Genomic DNA, 21,827 nt, shown 5'->3' on the forward strand with positions numbered 1-21,827 from the left:
CCGTCATCTCCTCGCCAAGGCTCACAAAGCAGCACAGCAGCCATCACAGTGAGCACACAACTGTTTACAAATCCCCAGTTAATAGGATCAGGCCTCATTGACTGGGCCGCTTCGATGTGTCTGATGTAATCTATTAGCTGTATGATAGTCAGTGTCTCAGTCCAATCGATAAACCTGGGCCTCCATATTGCTCCACTGTGGACTGTTACTCCTCTTTAGTGCTGCTTAGAATGCAGGCTTAGTGGCAATAAAAAGTGTGTGCTTGTGCGTGTGTCTGTGTGTATACTTAGCTACTTATTCTTGTATTTTAGATACAATACGCACTTGTATGAAATTTTGAGTTTTTTAGTATTTTTGCTGTAAAACACAGCTGATGTGAAACACTTAAAAATGTTAATTGTGCAGCATTTTAAAGCATTAAGAAAAGAAACGAGACATATTTGTGTGTTTTGTGTAATAACGTTGACACTAAACATGTATAACAAACATGCATCTACACACAGGTGTAATACTCTACCATACAACAGTCCATATGTGTGTCTGAATGTGGCTTTACTGTACGTGGAGTGTCTGGAAGTGCATGTTCATGCATGTGCGCGCTGTGTTTTTGTGCGCGAGTGTGTCTGTAGCTGGTATAACTGGGTTTCCAATTAAGTTGAACCACAGGCTGGATCAATGCTAGTCCTCTGTGTGCAGGAATGAGAAGCCCTGGGCCCTCCGAGCATGCCCACGAATAATTTATCACTCACACTGGGCCCAGGCAGAGAGGAGGAGGGGGAGGAGGAGGAGGAGAAGGACTGGCATGAGGAGAAGGAGACAGGGAGCGTGAGGACAAAGTGTCCAGCCCGGAGAGAGAACGGCAAATATGGGCAATCGAGGAGACAGAAAGATGGAGGGGTGAAGAAAGCAAGAGAGAGCAAGACCCAGAGGAAAACAATGTCAGCTCTCGATCATTTAGAAGCATCACTCTCCACTATTTTTTTTTCTTCCAGTAAACAAGCATTGAAAATGAAATACTGTAGGGAGCACAAGCTATGTAATTCTTTTAACCATACTTTCAAATGCTGTAAGCTGGAAAGAGAGGAGAAAAGATGAATAGAGCCATTATTTTACTGTCAGTTTTCCAAAAATCTGTCACTTTCATGTTCCCACAATATAAAGGAAAGTCTTGTTGATTTGACTATATCATTTTTTGCATGATCAATCAATGATATTTTTACAACTCCCATCTGGGTTATGATTTACACAATTTTACAAATTTAGATTAACACATTGTAACTTGTAATGATGTTTTTTTATACTCCTCACCCTCATCATAAACATGAATTTCATGGTAAATTTGGGCCTTTATTAATTTTTTAACTGTTCTTTTTTCAAAGATAGAATTACTGTACAGTACAAATCTTTATGGATTTAAAAATTAATAACTGGGTTGGAAAATCATTTGGGATCTTCTTGAATCCAAGCAGGGTCAAATTTATGCATACATAGTCAAATATATCCAAACACACAAGGAGAATTATAGATGGAGTGGTCTTATGGACCCATTTCTAAACAACAGCTAATTCCAATATCAAACAAGTAGAAATTATTCTGATTTGTTACCACTTTTCCCCAAAGAGGATCTAGAAGAAGACCTAAACTGTCACCCTTTCATGAGAGGAAATGAATTAGGATGTTAAGGAATGACTTTGGAACCACCGACGCTCAAGCCTGCCATGAACTGGAAGCTGTTGGAGCAGCTTTGCATCCCGTGTGTGAGTTTTGCATCGCCATAGACTGAGAAGATACCAACCACGAAAGAAGCTCCTGGTCCAACACCAACATCTTCAAGCTGAAGTGAAATTTGCAGCTCCCTACACGGACAAGCCAAAAGCCTTCTGGAGAAAATTATATGATCAGCTGAGACAAAGATTGAGCTGTTTGACCACAGAGACAAGACAAGTTTGGAGGAGTAAACGTGAGGCTTTCGAACCTGAGACCACTGTACCAACTATCAACCATGGTGGTGGTAACATCATGCTCAGGTGCTAGTTTGCTTTCAGTACACAGCACAAAGTGTGTGGAATAATAAAGGAGGAGGACTACGTCTGAAGTCCTCAACTTCACCTCAAATCAACAGCTAGACCAGGGATGTCGAATTCAAGGCATCGAGGGCTGGTGTCCTGCAGCTTTTAGATGACACCCTGGGTCAACACACCTGAATCAAATGATTAGTTCAGGCCTCTGGAAAATTTCAAGACATGTTGAGAATCTACATCTACATCTAAAACCTGCAGGACACCCGCCCTAGAGGCCTGGAGTTCGACATCTGTGAGCTAGACGGTTAAAACTTAAACACAATAAAGTGTTCCAAAAGGACAATGATTGCTGGCAGACATCAAACCTGGTTTTAGGATGGATAAAGCAGGCTAACCTTGCGCTTCTGGCCTTCTCAAAACCCAACTTCAACCCTATTGAAAGTTTGTGGAGCATGCATGCGTGGACCACGACAGGAAATCAACCAATTTAAATGAACTACACCAATCACTACTGAATGTCTCATACTAAAATGGCTTCTTTCTCTCCAATTAAATTGGCTTGTAAGTTTTTGTGTGACCCTGCTGACATACAGTCAGTCAAAGAAATGGCAATTATCACGATCTCCACCTCTGTTTATGCCTTGGTGGAAGAATTATAGTTGAGACACATTCAAATTTTGGCCTCATTTTGACCTCTGATGAAAACTAATGGGTTCACAAATGTGTGCATCAAATCTGTCAGTATATTTAGGTAGTAATTCATCTATCCTAAACCACAAAAGTCAATCTGAAAAATGGTGCTCAGTGTAAGACATTACATGGCTATCCACTCATTGGTGGTTGGGCTATTTCTCAATATAAACCTCAAATTGAAAACATGGCGAGTAGCCAAACATTAACCATTATCACCTCCATCTCTAAAGTAATAGGTTCCACTCCATCATGCATCATAGACGTATTTGCAGCTGAAAGCGACTGAAGCATTTGCATGCACCCTGATGCTCGCTTTACAGAAGCTCTGCATGTGCAATTTTCCTGTTCTTTTCTTTTTATGTTAGCAGTAACTGAAGGAGAAATCACTAACAGTGGAGCTTGTTAGCCAGCAGGGTGTAATGTGCTGGTACAAGACGAGTAGCAGTTTAAACCTCACTGTCTCATCCCAGGCGGCACATCTTCTGCTTGGACACTTCGCATTAAGATCTGCAGAGCTACATCACAGCTCTAGTTGAAAAGCAGAGAAACTAACACACATGCAGATATAGATTTGCAGAGAAGCACTGAGCTGCCCACATAAACAAGCAAATGCACATAACAGGAGCAAAGTGCACACACACACACACACACACACACACACACTCACAAACACATTAATACAGACACATTTCACACAATATAAGAAACACAGTCTAACTCAATGACCCAAAAACATACGCAGATGTATAAACGTACAGAGAAACGTATAAATGTAGATACAACACATCAACTGCTGAACAGTTACACACATATATATACACTGTCTCCACCCTGTGGAGTGTCAGAGTCCAATATTACCCCTGCCACTGTCTTTAGCTCATCTCTATTAATCTCACAGTAGCGAGGCGTGGACTGGCAAGAAGCTCCACGTCGCTCTGTAATCTTCTCTTAATGTGCTGCACTCTAAGCCTAAGTGAACCCATTTGGAGTGACTGTGAGCAGACTGAGATTCCTCCCATGTTATCTGAACAAGTGTTACTAATGGGTTTATCAATTAGGCAAAGTCCAATAACTGCATGCCCGCAATCTCCTTTAAACACACTCCACTAATGTCGCCCTGAGTTCTGTGGTTAATGGGTACATGTGTACACGTGTGTGCTTGTATGATTGCAAGAACCATGACCAGTGCGTATGTATGTCTGTGTTTGTGTGATTTATACTTCTCTGTGTGTGCGCGCGAGTGTTTACGCCGCATAAACAGATGAGCGGCTAATATGCTTAACATGCATATTTGGATCTTTGCATAACAAGTTGGGGAATTATACTGTTCAATGTGTGTTTGCACATAAATAAAATCCTTTTACGTATAAAATTGTATCAAAGATATCTCTGTCTCTGTATTCATTGCTTCCTTTTCTAGTGTATAGTCAATATGTATATGCTCCCAGCTTTGAATATTGTATGTGCGATGTATGCGTGCATATTTTCTAATGACCAACTCTTTAAATTGTGGGAAAATATATGAAGTATGTTGTTGTTGTTTTAAAGGTGTTAATAGTTAATTTTGTTTTCTCGTTTCACAGAAATGTAACTTGATTAAAGTTAGTACACTGGTCATTGTTTTTAGTCATGTAGAGGTGGCAATGTTGGTCTCTCAGTTAGTTACTCAGTTGGCTGGTTCAGACTGAAATATGAAAGGAACTATTTGGAAAAAAAGCCGGGTGTTTTTTATATAGTCATCAGCCAGCTTTTTCCTTTAGTCACACCATGACGACATTTTTGTGTCTGAGCAAACAGTATTCATAGCAATACATAAAGCGTGGTACTCACATTCATGTTCCACTCAGACTGAACAGACTAGAGCACTGTATGATCGCAAAAAGCATGCAGCCCAGAAAACAGATTAAATCCTCTCTGTTGCAAAAACCTGTCAGTGATGTGTGAATGAAATAAAGCTAAGCATGAATGTGACTCGCATGTTAAACAGCCAGGCTATCTAAGGTATCGTCTATAAGGCCAATGAGTTTTATAAGCATGTTAATCCCACACGTATCTTACAATATGTATAATAGCAGTATCGTCACATGTAGGTCATTAAAAAAATCACCTCTTGCTGTGTATGTATTTGTAAGAGGGCATAGATGACACTAACCTTTGCTGGTATTAATATCAGCGATATCATTGCTGAGGATTTGTGTATGTGTATGTGTGTGTGTGTGTCTGTCTGTGCATGTGGCACACTGGTTAAGTAAAGACCAATTAGAGTGAGTGGATTCACTTTTTTTATGTGCACCAATAAGAATACAGGCTGATTACCCCTTAACCCCCCAGAGAGAAGGTTTTATAATATTTGTCTTTTCAATTCAAAGGATACAGACAGAAAGAGAGAATACTGGAAAAGGGAAGATAATAAAGTATTCTAGAAAATGATGAACATGATTTTCATGTCCAAAGTGAAACTGTTATATTGCAGCTGATTAGATACATAATAATCATTTATTTGTGGTCTTTACCATAAGAACAATGCTTTTCTTCTGTCTAAGCAACATTTATAAAAAGCCAACTTTTCAGAAATATTATTATCCAAAGAGAATACACTAATAAAACAGCTGATCGAATGCCATTATATTCCAGATGGATGCTATTATCAAAATTCAACATATGGCTATCATACATTAGGCAATATTAGCTGTAACTAATGTTTAGTCATTTTAAATGACTAAACAAGAAATCACCCTGAGTTTTTTCTGTACTAAATGTAAATAATGCACATTGTGCTCTGATGAAGATTCATTTTCACTTTGGATAATGCAAATAGCACATATTTGCCATAAAGCACCTAGAGCTGCAATGCATTGATGGCTAAACTGCCCAAAGAGACAAAAGTGCTTAAGAGATTTTATAAGTTCTTACTTGAGCAAAGGGAGCTAAATGATCAAATTGATCTGATCTGATCTCAGAACAGTTATGACTCGGGTTAAAGAGGAGGCAATCCATCTTTCTAGGCAGCCAAAATAGTCAACTTGAAATGGATGCACAGAAAGGAGGACAACTGCATGTCCAAACTAGGAGGTGGAATAACAGCAAAGCCCAATGTCCATCTCCTCGTGAGCAAATGGATAGACAGATTGATAAATGGACTGAGAGAAACAGAGATAAAGTGACAGACACGGTGATAAAGTGAACAAACACAGACAGAAAGACTGACAAACAGGATGAGTGAAGAATTGATTTGGTCTCATGGTTCACTGGACAGCCGTCAAAATGGATGGAGGGAGACGGATGGCAAAACAGGCAGACAGGCCAACATAGACACTGACACCTTGACACAGGAACAAGTTGAAGGCTATTCTGAAAGCACAGAAAGCAATTCATAGAAGCTTCTTTATATCAGTACTTAAGAGAGTGCATCACCACAATGCCAGCAGAAAATCTTCTGCATTGCCAGTCTTGTTTTTTTGACAGTCATGATCTCTTTTTTGAAAAAAAGATCACGACTCCAGGAAAACAATTAATCAATCATGAGGAGTGCAGTTTCAAGACAATTATAGGTGGAGATAACAGAGTGATTGACAGGGACATAGAATCATTATTAGGCAGCAGTAATGGGTAGATTTTGTATCAATAACCCTGCGTATATGTTCACAATGAGCCAATCTGCAAAAAAAGGTTTAAACTGATGGTATGTGTGTCAATAGTGGAGGTGACAGTTGAATCAAGGACTTTCATCTGTGGCTAGATTTGCCTCATATTATAAAGACTGACTGCAACTTGACACAAGCAGCTCTGTGCATTGTAATAAATACTTTGCTAACTTGAACATATAGTGGTGTTAGCCAGCTTATGTTAGAGCCTCCTTCATACTCTACAAACTATGCATGTCTGTACCAGATTTCATGGGAATCTCTTCAGCACAGGTTGCGATATTTCAGGAGCACAGTGGTGTACCAACAGGCTAAACACTTTTAATCAACAATCATGTGGCCAGCATCGCTCGGATGCCGAGACGCATAGTGTGTAGAGCTTGCCGTCTTTCTGCATAGTCGATCGTTGCAGACCTCCAAACTTCATGTGTCCTTTAGATTAGCTCAAGAACAGTGCGTAGACAGGTTCATTGAATGTTTCCATAGCTGAGCAGCTGCATCCAAGCCTAACAATGCAAAGCATCAGATGCAGTGGTAGGGATGGGTATTGATAAGATTTTCACGATTCCGATTCCATTTTCAATTCTGTTTAATGATTCGATTCTTTATCGATTCTCTTATAGATTCTTTTTAAAAAAGGAGAACACTAAGGTCGATTAGCTTAGAACTTTGTTTTATATCTTCTCTTTGAACAAGATAGAAATTTAGGAGTAACATGGCCTTACAAAACCCAACAGTGAGATCTTAAGAGATCCAGCCTACGGCTCTTTAATGGGGTGTCACAGCGTCCCCAGGAAAAAAAAAAATTGTAAATGTAAAACAATAAAATAAATATTCTTCTGTAGCAATAACAAAGTATAACATATATTATTCTATAGCAATTACACAAGAATATCCAGTAATGTCCCTGCCTACAATTAAACACATTCACTTACTGAAAATTGGGGGCATCTGCTGTGGCAAATGGGTGCAAGCCTTTTACCACAAACTTAGTCACTGCTCGGTGACATTCGTCTATCCTGGCCTGAAAGGAGACGCTAACGGTAGACTGCAGCGAGAACTGCCAGCATCTGAGCCAGCCAGACTGTCTCATCATGGTCACCTAAATGCACAGCTAACATAATATGCACTGTTAGTTGATTATTTACCTGCTGCATTAACGGGAGAGGACGTGCAAACGTTACCGCTGCTGCTGGGTTGAGATTCACGAGTCCGGAGCGGAATTAAAAACACGACATTCATTTAAGGTTATCGTGTGTTTGTGAGCAAATGCTTTTGCATATTCGTAGTGTTTCCTCCCTTAAATGAAATATCTACTTTTCATGTATTGCAAGTTGCCCTGTTGTCATCCGTTCTCGTAAAGTATAACCAAACTTTTGAGCGTTCGAGCCGCTTAGGCGCCATGTTTCCTGCCAGGTAAATGACGCTCCGCAACATGGTGACGTCATTCGGGGCGACTGGAATCGATATCGGAATCGTTTGCAAAAATGGCAAACAATTCCAAGAAATTGAAACAGTGGGAACCGGTTCTCAACAAGAACCGGTTTTCGATACCCATCCCTATGCAGTGGTGTAAAGGATACCGCCACTGGACTCTAGGGAAGTGGAGAGTGGGCTCTGAAGTGAGGATTCACACTTTTCTGGGTTTTGGTGTTTGCCAGGGAAAACATTACTGTGTGACTGCATTGTATCCAAGTGCAGAGTTTGGTGGAGGGGGGGGTTATGGTGTGGAGTTGTTTTTCAGGAGCTTGATTAAGCCCCTTAGTGGAATGAACTCCTAATGCTTTGGCATATCAAGACAATTTTGATATTTCTTGCTCACAACTTTGTGGCAACAGTTTGGGGATGGCCCCTTATGACTGCGCACCAGTGTACAAAGCAAGGTCCATAAAGACAAGGAGGAGCAAATGTGGTGTGGAAGAACTGACTGGATTGCACAGAGTCCTGACATCAAAACGCCTTTGGCCATTCTCATGAAACATCAGTGTCTGACCTCCCAAATGTGCTTCTGGGAAAGTGGTCAAAATTCCCATAAACACACTCCGAAACCTTGCGGAAAGCCTTCCTAGAGAGTTGAAGTAATTAAAAAGGGTTGGTCAACATCCTATGGATGAAGAATGGGATGTGATGGCAATACAGTGTAAATACACATTACATACAAATTGTCTGCATATACTAAGGCACAGAAAGTTGTGGATGCTATACATTAGACAGGTTGTATCTGATTAATGAAGATACGATAAAAATACTCTTGAACGTGCAAAAGTGAGCATAGTAGAATATATGGATGTGTGCGTCTGAGGGGAGAAAGAGTGAGACACAGAAAGAGCAAATGTGAGAAAGAGAGCAAGAAAGATATACAGAGAGAGTGAGAGAGAGGACCCAGTTCCATAAAGACGTGAGCAGAATGCAGTTGGTCTGAGCAAGAGAGGTGATATATAGTTTAGTCAGTAGCAGCGGGTCACGACAAAGCCTTTAACAGTAATGTCCTGGGAGTCGTCTCGCCCAGGGGACCCGCGCTCCATTTTACAGCCAAGCGACTGAGACTGAGAACGCTGCAGCATGACAGCTGGAGCAGTAAAGCCGGCCTCTAGTACCATCTATAACATGAAGGAGGCGTAGACGCACCCGATACCACCACAAAACACCAGGCTCGAGGCCACACCGACAGCTGGCGAGTTAGGAGGGATGAAGAATAAGGGGGCTTGGGAAATTGTACGAAGTGGCAGGCAAGACAAAGGAGTGAGAAGAAGAAAAAAGAGTGAGGAGATAAATTTGCAGATTCAGACAAAGGAAAAAAAACAAATGCGTAGGAGAAAATAATGATCTACATCAAAGGAGGGACCAAAATAACAAATAGAGGAAAAGGAAGGGAGCAAGGGGGGAAAAAGGTAGGAAAGGATCAGAGGTGTAGAATTTTAATGTAGAAAAACAAAACAGAACACTGTTAATATCTGTTTATGTGTTTCTTTTAGTCGTAAAATCATCCACTAAATGACTTGGTGAATTGTTAAAATCATTAATATAAAATAAATAAATAACCCCAGCTTTGTTTTGAACGTTTAAACAGTGCAAACAGGCAATTTGACACAAACTTTATGATATTTTATACAAAACTGATTCTATTATAATAGAAATAATGACTAACAAAATAAATGAAAAGAAGAAAAAAAAAACTGCTTGTTTGACATAAAGCTAAAAGTTTCACCTAACTGCACCAAACCTTAGCAATAATGATCCTGTGTAAGGCTGGGCCATATCATACCATTCACAGTAATACCGGTATAATGTTGGGCAACGATAAGAAAATGAAATATTGCGACAGAATATGGGTAAAACGCGCATGTGCAGTGGCTTTGTTTTCATACGCACATGGCGGAAAAAGCATGGCGGAGAATGAGAAGAGCGAAAGCAGATCGTTGAATGAAACAGATGAACCAGAATTGGTTTGTAAAAATGCTGCAACTTTAGTGGTGTGGAACTGGTTTAGCTTTCGTCCGTCAGATACACAACAAAGCACTATTTTTGGTAGCACATGCTAGCGGGCCGTCGTTATTACGTTTTTTGTGTTTTTTTGGAAAATACGGCACACTTAATCAATCCTTTGATTTTTCTGAAAATCGACAGTGCCCCTTATAATCCTGTGTGCCCTTATATATGAATTCTGGTTGTGTTTACTGACCTTGAAATGATTTTATGTGGTACACGGCGCTTGAACATCTGTCAAATGTTTTAGTACGACTTTGCTAAGCTACGAAGCCGCACCGCTTGATGGATTGCCTGAGCATTACGGCTATCGTAGGCAGGAGCTTTGCGGAGTGATATGTACTGTGCTTCAACATAGTATTACCGTATTGTGTGTGTATAACCTCTTTTTAAGTTTTGTGGATATTATACATAGTTATGCTGAGGATATGTCGGCCAATTTCCACTGAAAATGCCATTTGGTTAAACTGTCAGCAAGGAATTTGCACTGTTAAATTTTTATGTAACTTCAATGCACATAAAAAGCAGCTGCTTGTTGAAGTGAAAATACATTGATGGGTTTTTTTTGGGGGGGGGGGGGTGGTTGCACTAATAAAGTTGTGGAGTTGCAAAGTATTTTGTCTAGTGTCAATTATATCATCAGTTATATCATTATCGCAAATTTTCAAATGTATATCATGATAAATATTTTTGGTCATATCGCCCTGCTCTAATCCTGTGTTTTTATTTTAGAATATTATGCATATGGTCTTGACACCATCTGGCGGTCACACCAACAACAATTTTTACTCCATTACTCAGCAGTTGTGAGATGGACCAGCCTATTTTCAAACATAAATACCATAAAGTTTCACAATGTGTGTTCACAATGTTTGTGACGCACAAATACAGATGTGACTGTCTATGATATACCAAGTGTCAAGACAACATTATTGGCTTTGTGAGATTTCCAAATGGTAAAGCAGTGCTTCTGCCACATACTAACATCAGCCAGCTAGCATATCTGCAAGGGCAATGTTTACACAAGCAAAAAATTCTAGTGTTAGCATGTTAGCATTTGCTAATTGGCAGTGGACTTTAAAAGAGGTTGTTAGCAATGCCTTTATCGATATTGAACAAATTCAGATGTTGGGTAAATGGATCACAACGTCATCAGGACATACTGACTGGGCCTGGGCCTCTGTAAATCAGCATTCAGTTAAAATTTAAAGAGGCCTAGTCAGAGAAAATGTCCTCAAACACAGGTCCGAAATATCATGCATTTCCATGATAATTTAGTGTAATATATTTGAAAGTAGTCTAACAGTTTAATGTCTGTTTCCAGGGTTTTAACTGGTTTTAAAGTAAAATAAATAAAGTAGGATTCAACAACATGTCAATGTGTGCTGCTATTAATAAAATATTAAAGTAATAATAAAATGTTCTTTCCCTATTTTGAGTGAAATAATGTTTACAAGCAAAAATAAATAACATAGTTTTTGAACAATTAGTTTCCAGACAAACCTCTTCTTGCTCCCTATCTGTTTTCCTGACTTACTTCATCTGACTTCTGCATCTTGGAGTTTTCTGTTTTCACACATGCTCTGAATAAATGATTTCATTGGCTGAGTAGCATCATGTGAGATAAGTTAGAATGTACACGATTGGTCGGTGTATTTCCTGTGTAAATACCTTAACCCTTGCACAGATTAAAATAACCATACCGTAAATAATTATAAAAAATTTGTCAAAATGTAGTAATATGTCTAGATTCGTAAATAAGAGCATCTGGGTCTGGACCGTGGTCTGCCTGTTGCTAACCTGAGCTATCGATGAACAAATCAGCAGTGAACATGTGACCTGCAGGGGGTGCTAAATGAAAGATCTGATGATTGCAGGTGTTATTAGGATTCACTATATAGGCAGCACAAAATTAATCCTACATAAATGAACACGATACGAAATTCAATTTTATATCATTATTTGACTGTAGAATAAGTAGGAAGAAAAAAAACTCACTTTACTTCTAAGGCAAGAGCCAGAATCGCTGCAGCAATCGGAGCAGCACTGGATGTTCCTGGAAAGTGTGTGACACATCCATCACCAATGTTGGTCACAGTCACCTGGAGGAATCACAAAGGAACTAATTTTACATGATATATTATATTACATGTACCAGTATATATGCTGTAAAGGGGAGGTGCATGTGAGTTGTTTGCAGCTAATTAAGCCATTACTGGTTCCACACTATAGCACCTACTGTGTCAACAGCAGTTCTTCTGTCATTAGAACACGTCAACACAATTTAACAGTAACAAAACAACTGCATTCTGGTCTAACCACCTTCTAATGTGAGGTGGTAAAGGGCAGACCTCCCTGCAGACGAGGGTGATATCACACTGATAAAATTGGCCTTTCTGTTTCTGCAGCCCTAGAGCTGGCGCTGGATTTGTTCCTGGCTTTTCAGTGTTACCTCCGCCATCAACACCTCTGCTTCTTCCTCTCTCTTTCTCAGCCACTACAGCCACGCTTTACCTCCAATTAACACTCGTTGGCTCCTGCGTGTCTGCATGTGTGTGCCCAGCAGTCACCTAGGTCATTTGGCAAGTCTCTATAAATACCACACCAGTGGCTGCTCTTTAACAGGCTTCTTACAGCTCACAAGAGCCAAAGATCAGGGCTGCTGGCACTGATGTGCACACATACACATACTGTATATACACTCATTAATGATAAATACTGTTGTTAGATGTATTGGGAGGTACACACACACTAACCAAAGGTAATGAGCTTCCCACGCTGGTCCCTGTCAGAGTGACGGCCATCACTCCAGGGCAGGGCTCTCCAAAGAAGGCGGGCTTCCCAGTTTGAGTGACGGCGCCGATGGCAATGTTGTAGATGGAGTTAACAAATCCATCTGCACCGCAGTGGTCATGCTGCATTCCACCATTACCTGCCGCCCACACGTAGATGCTGCCCTTCCCACCTCGGCCCTGAGAAAACAAACAGTGGGATGTCAAAGAGAATGAAAAAAAGAAAGATCTCACATACTAACAAAAAACTGTATTTATATCTAAAACAAACGTTGTCAACAAATGTTTTATTGGAAAAGCTGTTTTGTTTTATGTGTACAACATATGTAAGTCTTTCATAAAATATCTTTTAAGCTGTTTGCTTTGTAGCTATTTTGATAGTTTTAAAAAAAATAAATAAATAAATAATTTGCATGAATTACTGCAACAAACTTTCCTTTAAATTTTAGCACTGAAAGCTAAAGCACAATGCAAGCTTTACAATAACATACCGTTACTCCAGCTATGTGGTAGTAGTACTGTTTTTATTTTTCCTATTATAATGTAACATGGACAGTTTGTTCCTGTAAAATGTATTATCATTTTGTATGTATAAAAACCCATGTACCCTGAATTCAGACTAGTCTTTCTTGCACTTTTTTATATACATGGTAAAGGGAATACTGCATTCACAACACACTCTGATGATGAAACTAGCCAGATGTGATAAATTGCTACAACAATCTACAAAAGTCATAGGAGTCCATTGCTGGCTTATGCTAGCTTGGCTTTTTGTGAAAAGTTGTTCTCAAAAAATGCAAAGCAAAAAAAATTTCAGTCTTGATGTTTTCCAACAAGAAAAGGCTAAAACCAAGATTCTTACAGTTCTCAAGAGAAGGCAGCAGCAGGTAGAATTTCATGGTTCGATCCAGAATATAAAGCTGTATCCCGATCGCATACGTACATATTTCAAGATGTCAACTGGGACAGTTTGAGCTCTTGTTCCCAGAGTTGGGACCACATCTGAGGAGTCAGAGAAATCATTCCAGAGAGCCATGACCCAGAGCAGTGTCTAGCTGTGTGTCTAAGTTAAAACAATATTATTTTACCATTTTTATATTCAGTACTGGTGCAAAATTTGAGCTATGAGTGCACTTTTTCCGGCTGAAAAAATGAATGCCGCAGATTCATTCAGCAAAATCACGTAGTCAAAATATTCTCACAAAACTTTACGTGTCTGGTGTTTAAAGGCCTTAGCAGAACCCAGTGTAATGAAAATACCATCACATTATAATGAGATTATGTGATGCTTACTGCCCAACTGTCCATGGTCCAACCCACATGGTCCCTTGAGTTGCTACATTTTATGTCTTCTTTTTGGTGTTGTCGCACCCTTGCTAAATTTAGGTTTTTTTAATGCAACATTTTAATGCCTCATGAGGTGACTAAATTTTTTTCCTCAAATACTATTTTTTCCTCAAAGGCATCAGCACATGAACCTTCACAAAGGACAGTGTAAGGAGCAGCTCTCACAGGGCATCACTAAGACCAAAACAACTCAAAGCTGAAGCAGTGAAGAATAAATTAAGAAATATCTTTTCTGTGGTGTCCACTTGATCTTGAAAGCTAATACACCACTGAAAATCAGGCTCATTAACTTGTGAAAAAAATGCTGAAACTGAGGGGCAGCTAGTAATTTAGGGGGCATATTAAGCCGTTCTTTTTTTAGAAAGAGCTTGTGGAAAAGGGGAAGCATTTGAAACAAAAGGCCTCATCCAGATTCAAACCAGGAAGTTACCATTATCATCCTTAACCCTTAGTTTGCTAAAAGAGCACACTTTTACTGCAATATTGTCTTCAGAAGATGATAATCCTTTTTAAGAACCCAAAAAATTACACCTAAACCTGAGGAACCAGGATTAAAGTTACTCACATATGCTTGAAAATCAGTAAGCAAACTGTGTTTGAACATTTTTATCATAGAACTGTGTTTCCAGAGTGAAGAATGAAGTTGTGCTTAAATTCTGTTCTTCGATCTTGGTTTATGGCACCAAAAAAACTGTAGTGCAGCAGCTGTATAAACATTTCTTGTGCTGTTTATTGAAGCTTAAAACTAAGACTTGTGTAAATAAATCCCTTACTGGCTTAGAAATTAGACTTACTGCTGAAGAGAATAACATTTCAGCTAAATTATGAATTGGTGATACTGGACATTGACGTTGTTGCCTTGGTGACAGGCACTTTGGATTTTCAATTTCATTCAAAGGAAATACAATTAAAAGCAGTTTTCTACTTTTCCAGAGCGGTAAAGAAGTAGCCAAACAGAGAAAACCAGAGCACATGGAAGATGTGAACAGGAAACACAGAATCTAATAACAGCAGTGCAAAAGTACCCAAGAAGAAGTTTGACTGAGACAAGAGAAGATGTAGCCTCTAGCGCTATAAAAAGACGTGAAGCCAGTGGGCAAGTATCTTAACCCTGCATTATTATTCATTGCCACCAGGGGTCAAAACCTGTGGTTTGGTCTCATGGAAATCTATGGAAAACCAACTCTCTGTCCTGATCTCTATAAACACTTTCCTGATTAGTTTATGGGTTATGGGCTCCTAAATTTGGGTTATCTACATATTAGAAAGGAGAATTGTCCAGGGTATGACATGTCAGTCACAAGTCATTAGCCAATGAGAGTGCAGCTTCACAGTCACCGTGCTTGTCACATCTGGTTTCAAAATACCAAGATGGTGACTGTGAAAATGCTCATGTGAAGGCTTCAAAACTGGATGTTACAAACCAGCGGGCAACGCCATGATCGCTATATCCATCTTTCTTTAAGTTTAAATTATGTCCCTGTGAATGCCAGGACCCAAAATATCCCAGAAGAACACGGTCTCTAGAAGACTGGTGTTATTCTAGTCATCTGTCATTAGTTTCAATGTTGTGGCTGATCAGTGTATTTTTTGTGTGGGAGGTCATGCTCTTACTGTCTATATGAACAAACCAAAATAGTCACATGTAGGGGAAGTGAATACCAAATAATGGAGAGGCCAGGATCACAACACACACACACACACACACACACACACACACACACACAGCCTGGCATTAGCCATCAATAGAGTTTCCTGCAATATTCATCTAAAAAACAAAACAAATAGAAACTTTCAGTCTGTTTTGGAGCAGTCTGACTATGTGGCAAAAGTAGCAGCTTGACTTTGTTACAGTACGTGTCATGAACGTACTCTCCGTACGATATAAATAAATAAGGAAATGAGGATTTAAATCTGGCTAGGAAATCTGAACACTCGACATTTTGTCCTTCCAATCCCAGCTCCACTGACAGTGTGACTGTCGGCTTTACATCTGACAGACAGCAGTGTGAACTTAGAGATGAAAGCTGTGCCTTGTGAGCTCCTAGCCGGAGGGCTTGCTCTGTCAGGCTCTGCGGCCCGTCCATCTCGGCCCCGTCGTCCCTCGGGCCCCAACTGCAGACGTAGATGTCGATGAAGTGGATGTTGAAGGTCAGAGCTGTGGCCTCCATGGCATCCGTCACAGAGCCATCCAACAGGCGGATACCTGGTCACATCGAAAAGGTCACAGAGATCAGAGTTTGGAGGAAGGCTTGTGCAAAATGAAAAAAAAAAAGGAAATAGAAAACAACACAAACTATAGCTATATCTCATCCCCTCACTGTCGCTATATTTACATTCCTCTGCATTTACTGATTGATACTTTCTGACCACCATTATAAACTGAATAAAATGATTAACATATGTCTTAAAAGAAGTTACTTCATCAGTTTAACTGTGAAATAAGAGTTTGTGAAGCTCAGTACTTGCAGTGCAACTGTGTCTGCAGCAGCCATGAACTGCTATAATGTAATGTCAGTGGACAGAGAAGCTACAGTGAGAGTGAGATTTTTCTTCCATTTGCCCCGAGGGACCCTGGGGGGTGTCACCCCAAGTTAGCATGCTATCAAAGCTGAGAAAAGCAGCCAAAAACATCCCAGTATATACAAGCTACAGGGTGAAACTATGGATTATTTCACTTTATCCAACATTCAGTAAATCTGCTACTGGAAAGTGTGGAGTGTCAGCACTGCACAGGTTATCAACTGTTTTAAGATTTCTGATCGCAAAACTGGAGTACATTTATGTGGGGGTGGGTCTCATTTAGGACCGCAATCACTGATATATTTTTTAACTAACATTTAAATAGTGTATCATAACATTTTAAGCTGATGTGGTCCCTCCCACATCCAACAGATAAAGACTCACATTAATATTTATATACATCTTGAATCTAAATCCAGTATTCACCCTCTTTTTAGTTCCTGCATGTCTCACTTTTAGCAAGTAAATGCTCACCAGCTAATCTCTATTTGTGTGAAAAAAACATATTTAATCTTTTTTTTTTTTTTTTACTGAGAATGGCAGCTTTCAAAAATAAGTATAAATTTTATTCAACAATTTGATAATGGGTTAAGAAGATTAATGGATGGATGGATGGGGATTTGAAAATAAATGTCATGTTTGAAATAATACTTCAAATAATCTCTCTACTATCGTGTTGGTCATCACAGCTACTGTCTACCTGAGATGTAATTAAATTTGGAGAACTCAAATCCCTAAAACGGCCAGTTGAAGTGACAGGGTCAGACATTGTGAAAGAATGCGATAGAGAAAAATTTTAATTGCATTAAATGTGTTTTTTTTTTCTTTTTGATTTGCAGTAGAAACTATACAGTAATTAATCCAAACCACAAGTCAGATGTGCATTTAGGTTTCTGCTGTTTGTTGCATAAATTCTAAACAGTGGATGTGTCCTTTGTAATTGTAGCTTGACAACATCACTCCAATTAGAGACTGTGGATGGAACAAAAGACCACTGTCATTAGATGGCAGCGACTAGAGACAGTGGAGTAAAGGAAGGTTTACAGAAAAAAAAGTCTCTTTCTTATTTATTAGACCTGGCTAGCATTAAAGAGTTGTTTTTTTACATTTAAAAAATGGAGTCTGTTTCTGTGCTGAGATGTTAATATGCTCAAGAGCTGGGATATCTGACGAAGCAACTTTTCAGAATTAGGTCGTTGGAGAGGCATAGCCAAGAACCACATGTATTCAGCTTAGCATCTATTATTGCATGTACAGTCAGTTTACATGAAAAATACATGTTTTCAGATGGAATAATGCACATTTTCTAAGGTTTTGAAAAGTTTGTGTGGTGACTGTGATGAAAAACAAGAACACAAATCGTCAATACAAACACTACAAACAGAGGCAAAGAACTTCACTTAGTCAGCTGTGTGACAGCTCAAGTCAAAACATGCATCTTTCATGCAGGTCTTGCCCCTTCGTCTCCTGTGTGCCATACAGACTGTTTATGAGTCAGAATCAAATGGAACCAACAAAGCAAAATCGAATCTAACTGTGGGAAGAAATTCGTGCTCTGTTTTTCTTTTGCTCTCTTTTTTGCATGAGACGCTCATCTGCCTGTGACAAACGAGGATGGGTCAGAGATTAAAGATCACAGAGCAGAGTTCAAATGCCAGAGTTCAACTGAGGGATTCCTCTTCTCATTTTCTCTATTTTGTGCTGATGCCATCGCTGCATTAAACTCAGTTTGAGTCATTTAGGATCTGAGAGCTGCAGGAAGTGTTCTTATTCAAACACATTATGTACTCCTCATTAACTTGTGGGTTACAGCACTCTTGGTAAACCCTGTAAAAATCTTTGATTTCACAATGGGAAAATGGGCGATCGTATGTATTCAGTTCATTCATCCTTTTCCGATGTTACTACCACCACTAAAAAAGCCATTACACTAAAAAATGAGCTGTTAAATAGGGGCAGCATGCCTGAATAGCAGCCAGTCAATATGTAGTGACCTGTATTCGCATAAACCTAAAGCCATGTTCACTGTAAATATATACACAAGCGTTGAAAATGTATACCGACAAGGAAAACTTCACTGTGAACATTTGGCACGATTTCCTGTGATTTTCTGCCACATTTTACAGTGTTTCTGCTTATAGCTCGACATTTTAATTTTCCCCTAAACCAAACATAAAATCAACCGTTTTACTCAGCATCATTTCCATTTGCATCTGGAAATGATGCTGAGTTAAACGACAGAAAAACACATTTTTCTTTTCTCTCAAAAATAATTCAGCATGTGGATGTGGGAGTGGTATTTTGGTTTTTGGAATATTTGTTACTTTCGAATTTCTGCCAGTAAAGGTGAGTTTGAATTATTTATCATTTTATAATAAAGTAAGTGAGACCTTGTAAAGTTAGAGCAGGTGTATTATGCATGCCGGGTTTTTCCTCCAAAGAGGTTTTAACCACAGGCAACGAAAAATCACAGCATTGTGCTAAAATTATTTCCTTTCCTCTTTTTTTTGTAAAAACTAGGGGTTTATAATTGGTCAGAAATGAATAGATTTCTGCTAGATAAGGTGTTGGCCCTACTGTCAATCCCCAAAGGTATACTGAGCACCACTAAAAAACCCTTTCTTCTGTCTTTACCAATAGAGCTGCACAGCTGTCCTAAAGTCACAAAGCATGCATTTTTCATCAAGTAAATGAATAATATTATTAATAATAATAATAATATAGCACCAATGTAGTATAACAAGTGTTTTAAAAAATGCTTCTTATGCCATGTCCTCGTTTTGGCCAGTGCAGCACACCCACAATGCACTGCCTCCTACGGTCTTTTTAAGGCTGTATTGTTTTCCTCACCTCCAATCCTGGCATTGAAGGCGATGCCCACACCACAGTAGGAGTTGTTGGCCTCCATGGCAACTTCCCCTGCACAATGGGTACCGTGACTGAGACAGAGGGGGAATAAGATGTTAGCCACATACAGAGACTAAATAAGCTGAGATGAGCGTTTTCTTTTTTGGGGGGTGTTTTAACCTGAGCACACGCAGTAATTATGGCATCTCCTCAATATGATTGGCTCACATTGTCAGAAAAGAACACTAAGATACTGGAAGTCTCAACTCCAATAATCAAAGCATGAAAAAAACAGGTAATATGTTATAGGTTGACACCAGACACGTGCAGCGATTTAGTTTTGAAATCTTTAATTAGCAAAAAGAGAAATTGACCTTGATATCATGTCTTGAGCTACAGTTAATCAGTTAAGCTTTTTCATGAAATGACAGCAGCAGACTTCCAGTGTAACATGATAGATCTCTGATTTCAGACAGGCAAACTCAAGATTCTCACATTTTAACCAACGTCCACCGATTCTTTCTCTGTGAGAGGACAGCTGTCGCTTGTTGCAGCCAGTTAAGCTAGTTTTAGGTCCAAGAATTAGCTCGGTTGCTTAGCTTGAATGTTTGCGTCTCACGTTAGGGCCACTATACACGACATTTGATCAGTTTCCTGGTTTTGGAAGGGAGAAATATAGGGATCGGATATCTAGAGGAAAGAGTAAAAGGACAGGAGTCATTACCTATTCTCCTCATTTCTGACAGGCATGGGATCGTGAGACAGACCGTGTGATGCACGCAGGTCAAAACTGGCACGGGCCTCCTGGAAAAGCGAGACAGAAAACAAATGCGGAGTAGTGTACGACAGCATAACCCTCAACACAAAACATCAGGATGACATGACAGGAAATGAAGCAATCCCATAAAAAACTCTCGATAGTGGCACTTGAATTAGACTGTCAACATTTTTCTTCTGACTGACGGCAATCACTGTCACTGAGGAGATGCTGCTGCGTGTCGGTGTGGTTTATGTGTGTGTGTCATAAAAGTGAACATGTTTGAATGACTTGTTTGCCAGTGTATATAGGCATAACGGGAGGAGGATGTCTTGGCAGCAGACTGTACAAGAGAGCAATTATGTATCTCCCTCTCTCTCTCTGCAGCCAGGCTTATCCATGCCAGACAATCTGCTGTGACAAAGTACAAGTTGGCCTGCACGCTTCAAACTGCCTATAGGATTATAAATGACAAGGCAGGAGCAAACAACGCTGCCACTTCACATATGCTTTATGGCCAGCCAGTGTAACACCAGCCTCGCAGCTTTCTAACTATATGAAACTTTTATTGTCTCATCTTTTAACGAACAGAGAAGCAACACTAGCTGAGAGAAAAGCCTCTAAGATAATGCTCAAATTCATTTAAGGCACATTGATTTTGAATTTACTCACAAAGTTTTTCTTTAGGTCCTTGTTTGTGTGATCTAAACCTGGAAAAGAAAACAGAAAAAATATGATGGATTTAGTTTTGCAAGTAATTTTTCTGGTTAAAAGTGTATTTCTTATATTAGATCAGCACAGACCTCAATTTCTCAGTCAGTCAATATCATGGTACTTACAGTCATGTCAAAAAGAACGTGCGCCCTCTGTCAATACTAAGGATTTACATATGTAAACACAATGTTCATCTGTGGTGATGCACATCTTCTCATTTATTTTCATTTATCTCATTTATTTATTTAACAAAAGGCTTTGCAGGCATTTGTTTTTCTACAAAGCTCTCTTAAGGTCCTGCCACAACATTTCAATCAGGTTGAGCTCTGGACTTTGACTGGGCCATTGCAACACCTTGTTTCTTCCCCCCAACCATTCTGTTGTAGATGTGCTGCTGTGAGTGGGATCACTGTTTTCAGTTCTGCTCCTTGGCATCGTGTGAACACACACCTGAATGTTTCAGACCAGCAAACTGCCAAAACATCTGCTTTTACAGAGATGATCACATAGTTAATCAGTGCATTTGATTAGGCAGCACCTGGATGTAACTAAATAATTGTTAACTCACACACTGGTTGTCCATTATTGTTAAATTATCACATGGTGTAACATGTCAACGTTGTTATAGAACCTACCAAGAACCAGATTGTTTTTGCCGTGTCCTAAATAAAAGAGGTTGCACTTTCTTATTACAATGACTGTATCCTGTAATTCTTAACACTTCTGATTTTCCATACTTCAGTGAAGGTCTGAGAAGGCAAAGGTGATGTTTCTCCTTGTCTCTACAAGCTGTATGTTCAGAACACAAACTCATGTGATGACTCATTTCTAAGAAGCAGACTGACATCAACTGAGTCATCTCCAAAGTTAACATAGTTCCTGTCTCTGAGCTCACTTATACAGAGTGGTGGGCACAGACTATGTGCCGGAGCTGCATAGACAGAACACATTTTACTCTGACCCTCTGAGGTTAACAAGTGAAAGTCCACTTAATGGTGTTTAT

At 39.5% G+C, this 21,827-nt stretch overlaps 2 protein-coding genes across 4 annotated transcripts in view; both read right to left on the reverse strand.

Moving 5' to 3' along the window:
• LOC146508011 (furin-like) overlaps window positions 1-12,947 on the reverse strand; it is a 78,773-nt gene extending 65,826 nt beyond the window's left edge. The window contains exons 1-2 of the mRNA XM_085178591.1: window positions 12,601-12,947; window positions 11,843-11,946 (exon numbers count right to left, since the gene is read on the reverse strand). Of these exons, the coding sequence (XP_085034717.1) occupies window positions 11,843-11,946; window positions 12,601-12,765 (269 nt within the window). The 5' untranslated portion in view covers window positions 12,766-12,947. The remainder of the gene's footprint in view (window positions 1-11,842; window positions 11,947-12,600) is intronic.
• Window positions 12,948-13,037: 90 nt separating this feature from the next.
• LOC146508012 (neuroendocrine convertase 1-like) overlaps window positions 13,038-21,827 on the reverse strand; it is a 131,396-nt gene continuing 122,606 nt past the window's right edge. For all 3 annotated transcript variants that reach the window (XM_085178592.1, XM_085178594.1, XM_085178593.1), the window contains 4 exons: window positions 20,783-20,820; window positions 20,078-20,157; window positions 19,357-19,445; window positions 13,038-16,189 (listed from right to left, as the gene is read on the reverse strand). In XM_085178592.1, the coding sequence (XP_085034718.1) occupies window positions 15,726-16,189; window positions 19,357-19,445; window positions 20,078-20,157; window positions 20,783-20,820 (671 nt within the window). In that variant the 3' untranslated portion in view covers window positions 13,038-15,725. The remainder of the gene's footprint in view (window positions 16,190-19,356; window positions 19,446-20,077; window positions 20,158-20,782; window positions 20,821-21,827) is intronic.

The sequence above is a fragment of the Neolamprologus multifasciatus genome, chromosome 11 (genome assembly GCF_963576455.1).
Source record: "Neolamprologus multifasciatus chromosome 11, fNeoMul1.2, whole genome shotgun sequence".
Classification (NCBI taxonomy): Eukaryota; Metazoa; Chordata; class Actinopteri; order Cichliformes; family Cichlidae; genus Neolamprologus; species Neolamprologus multifasciatus.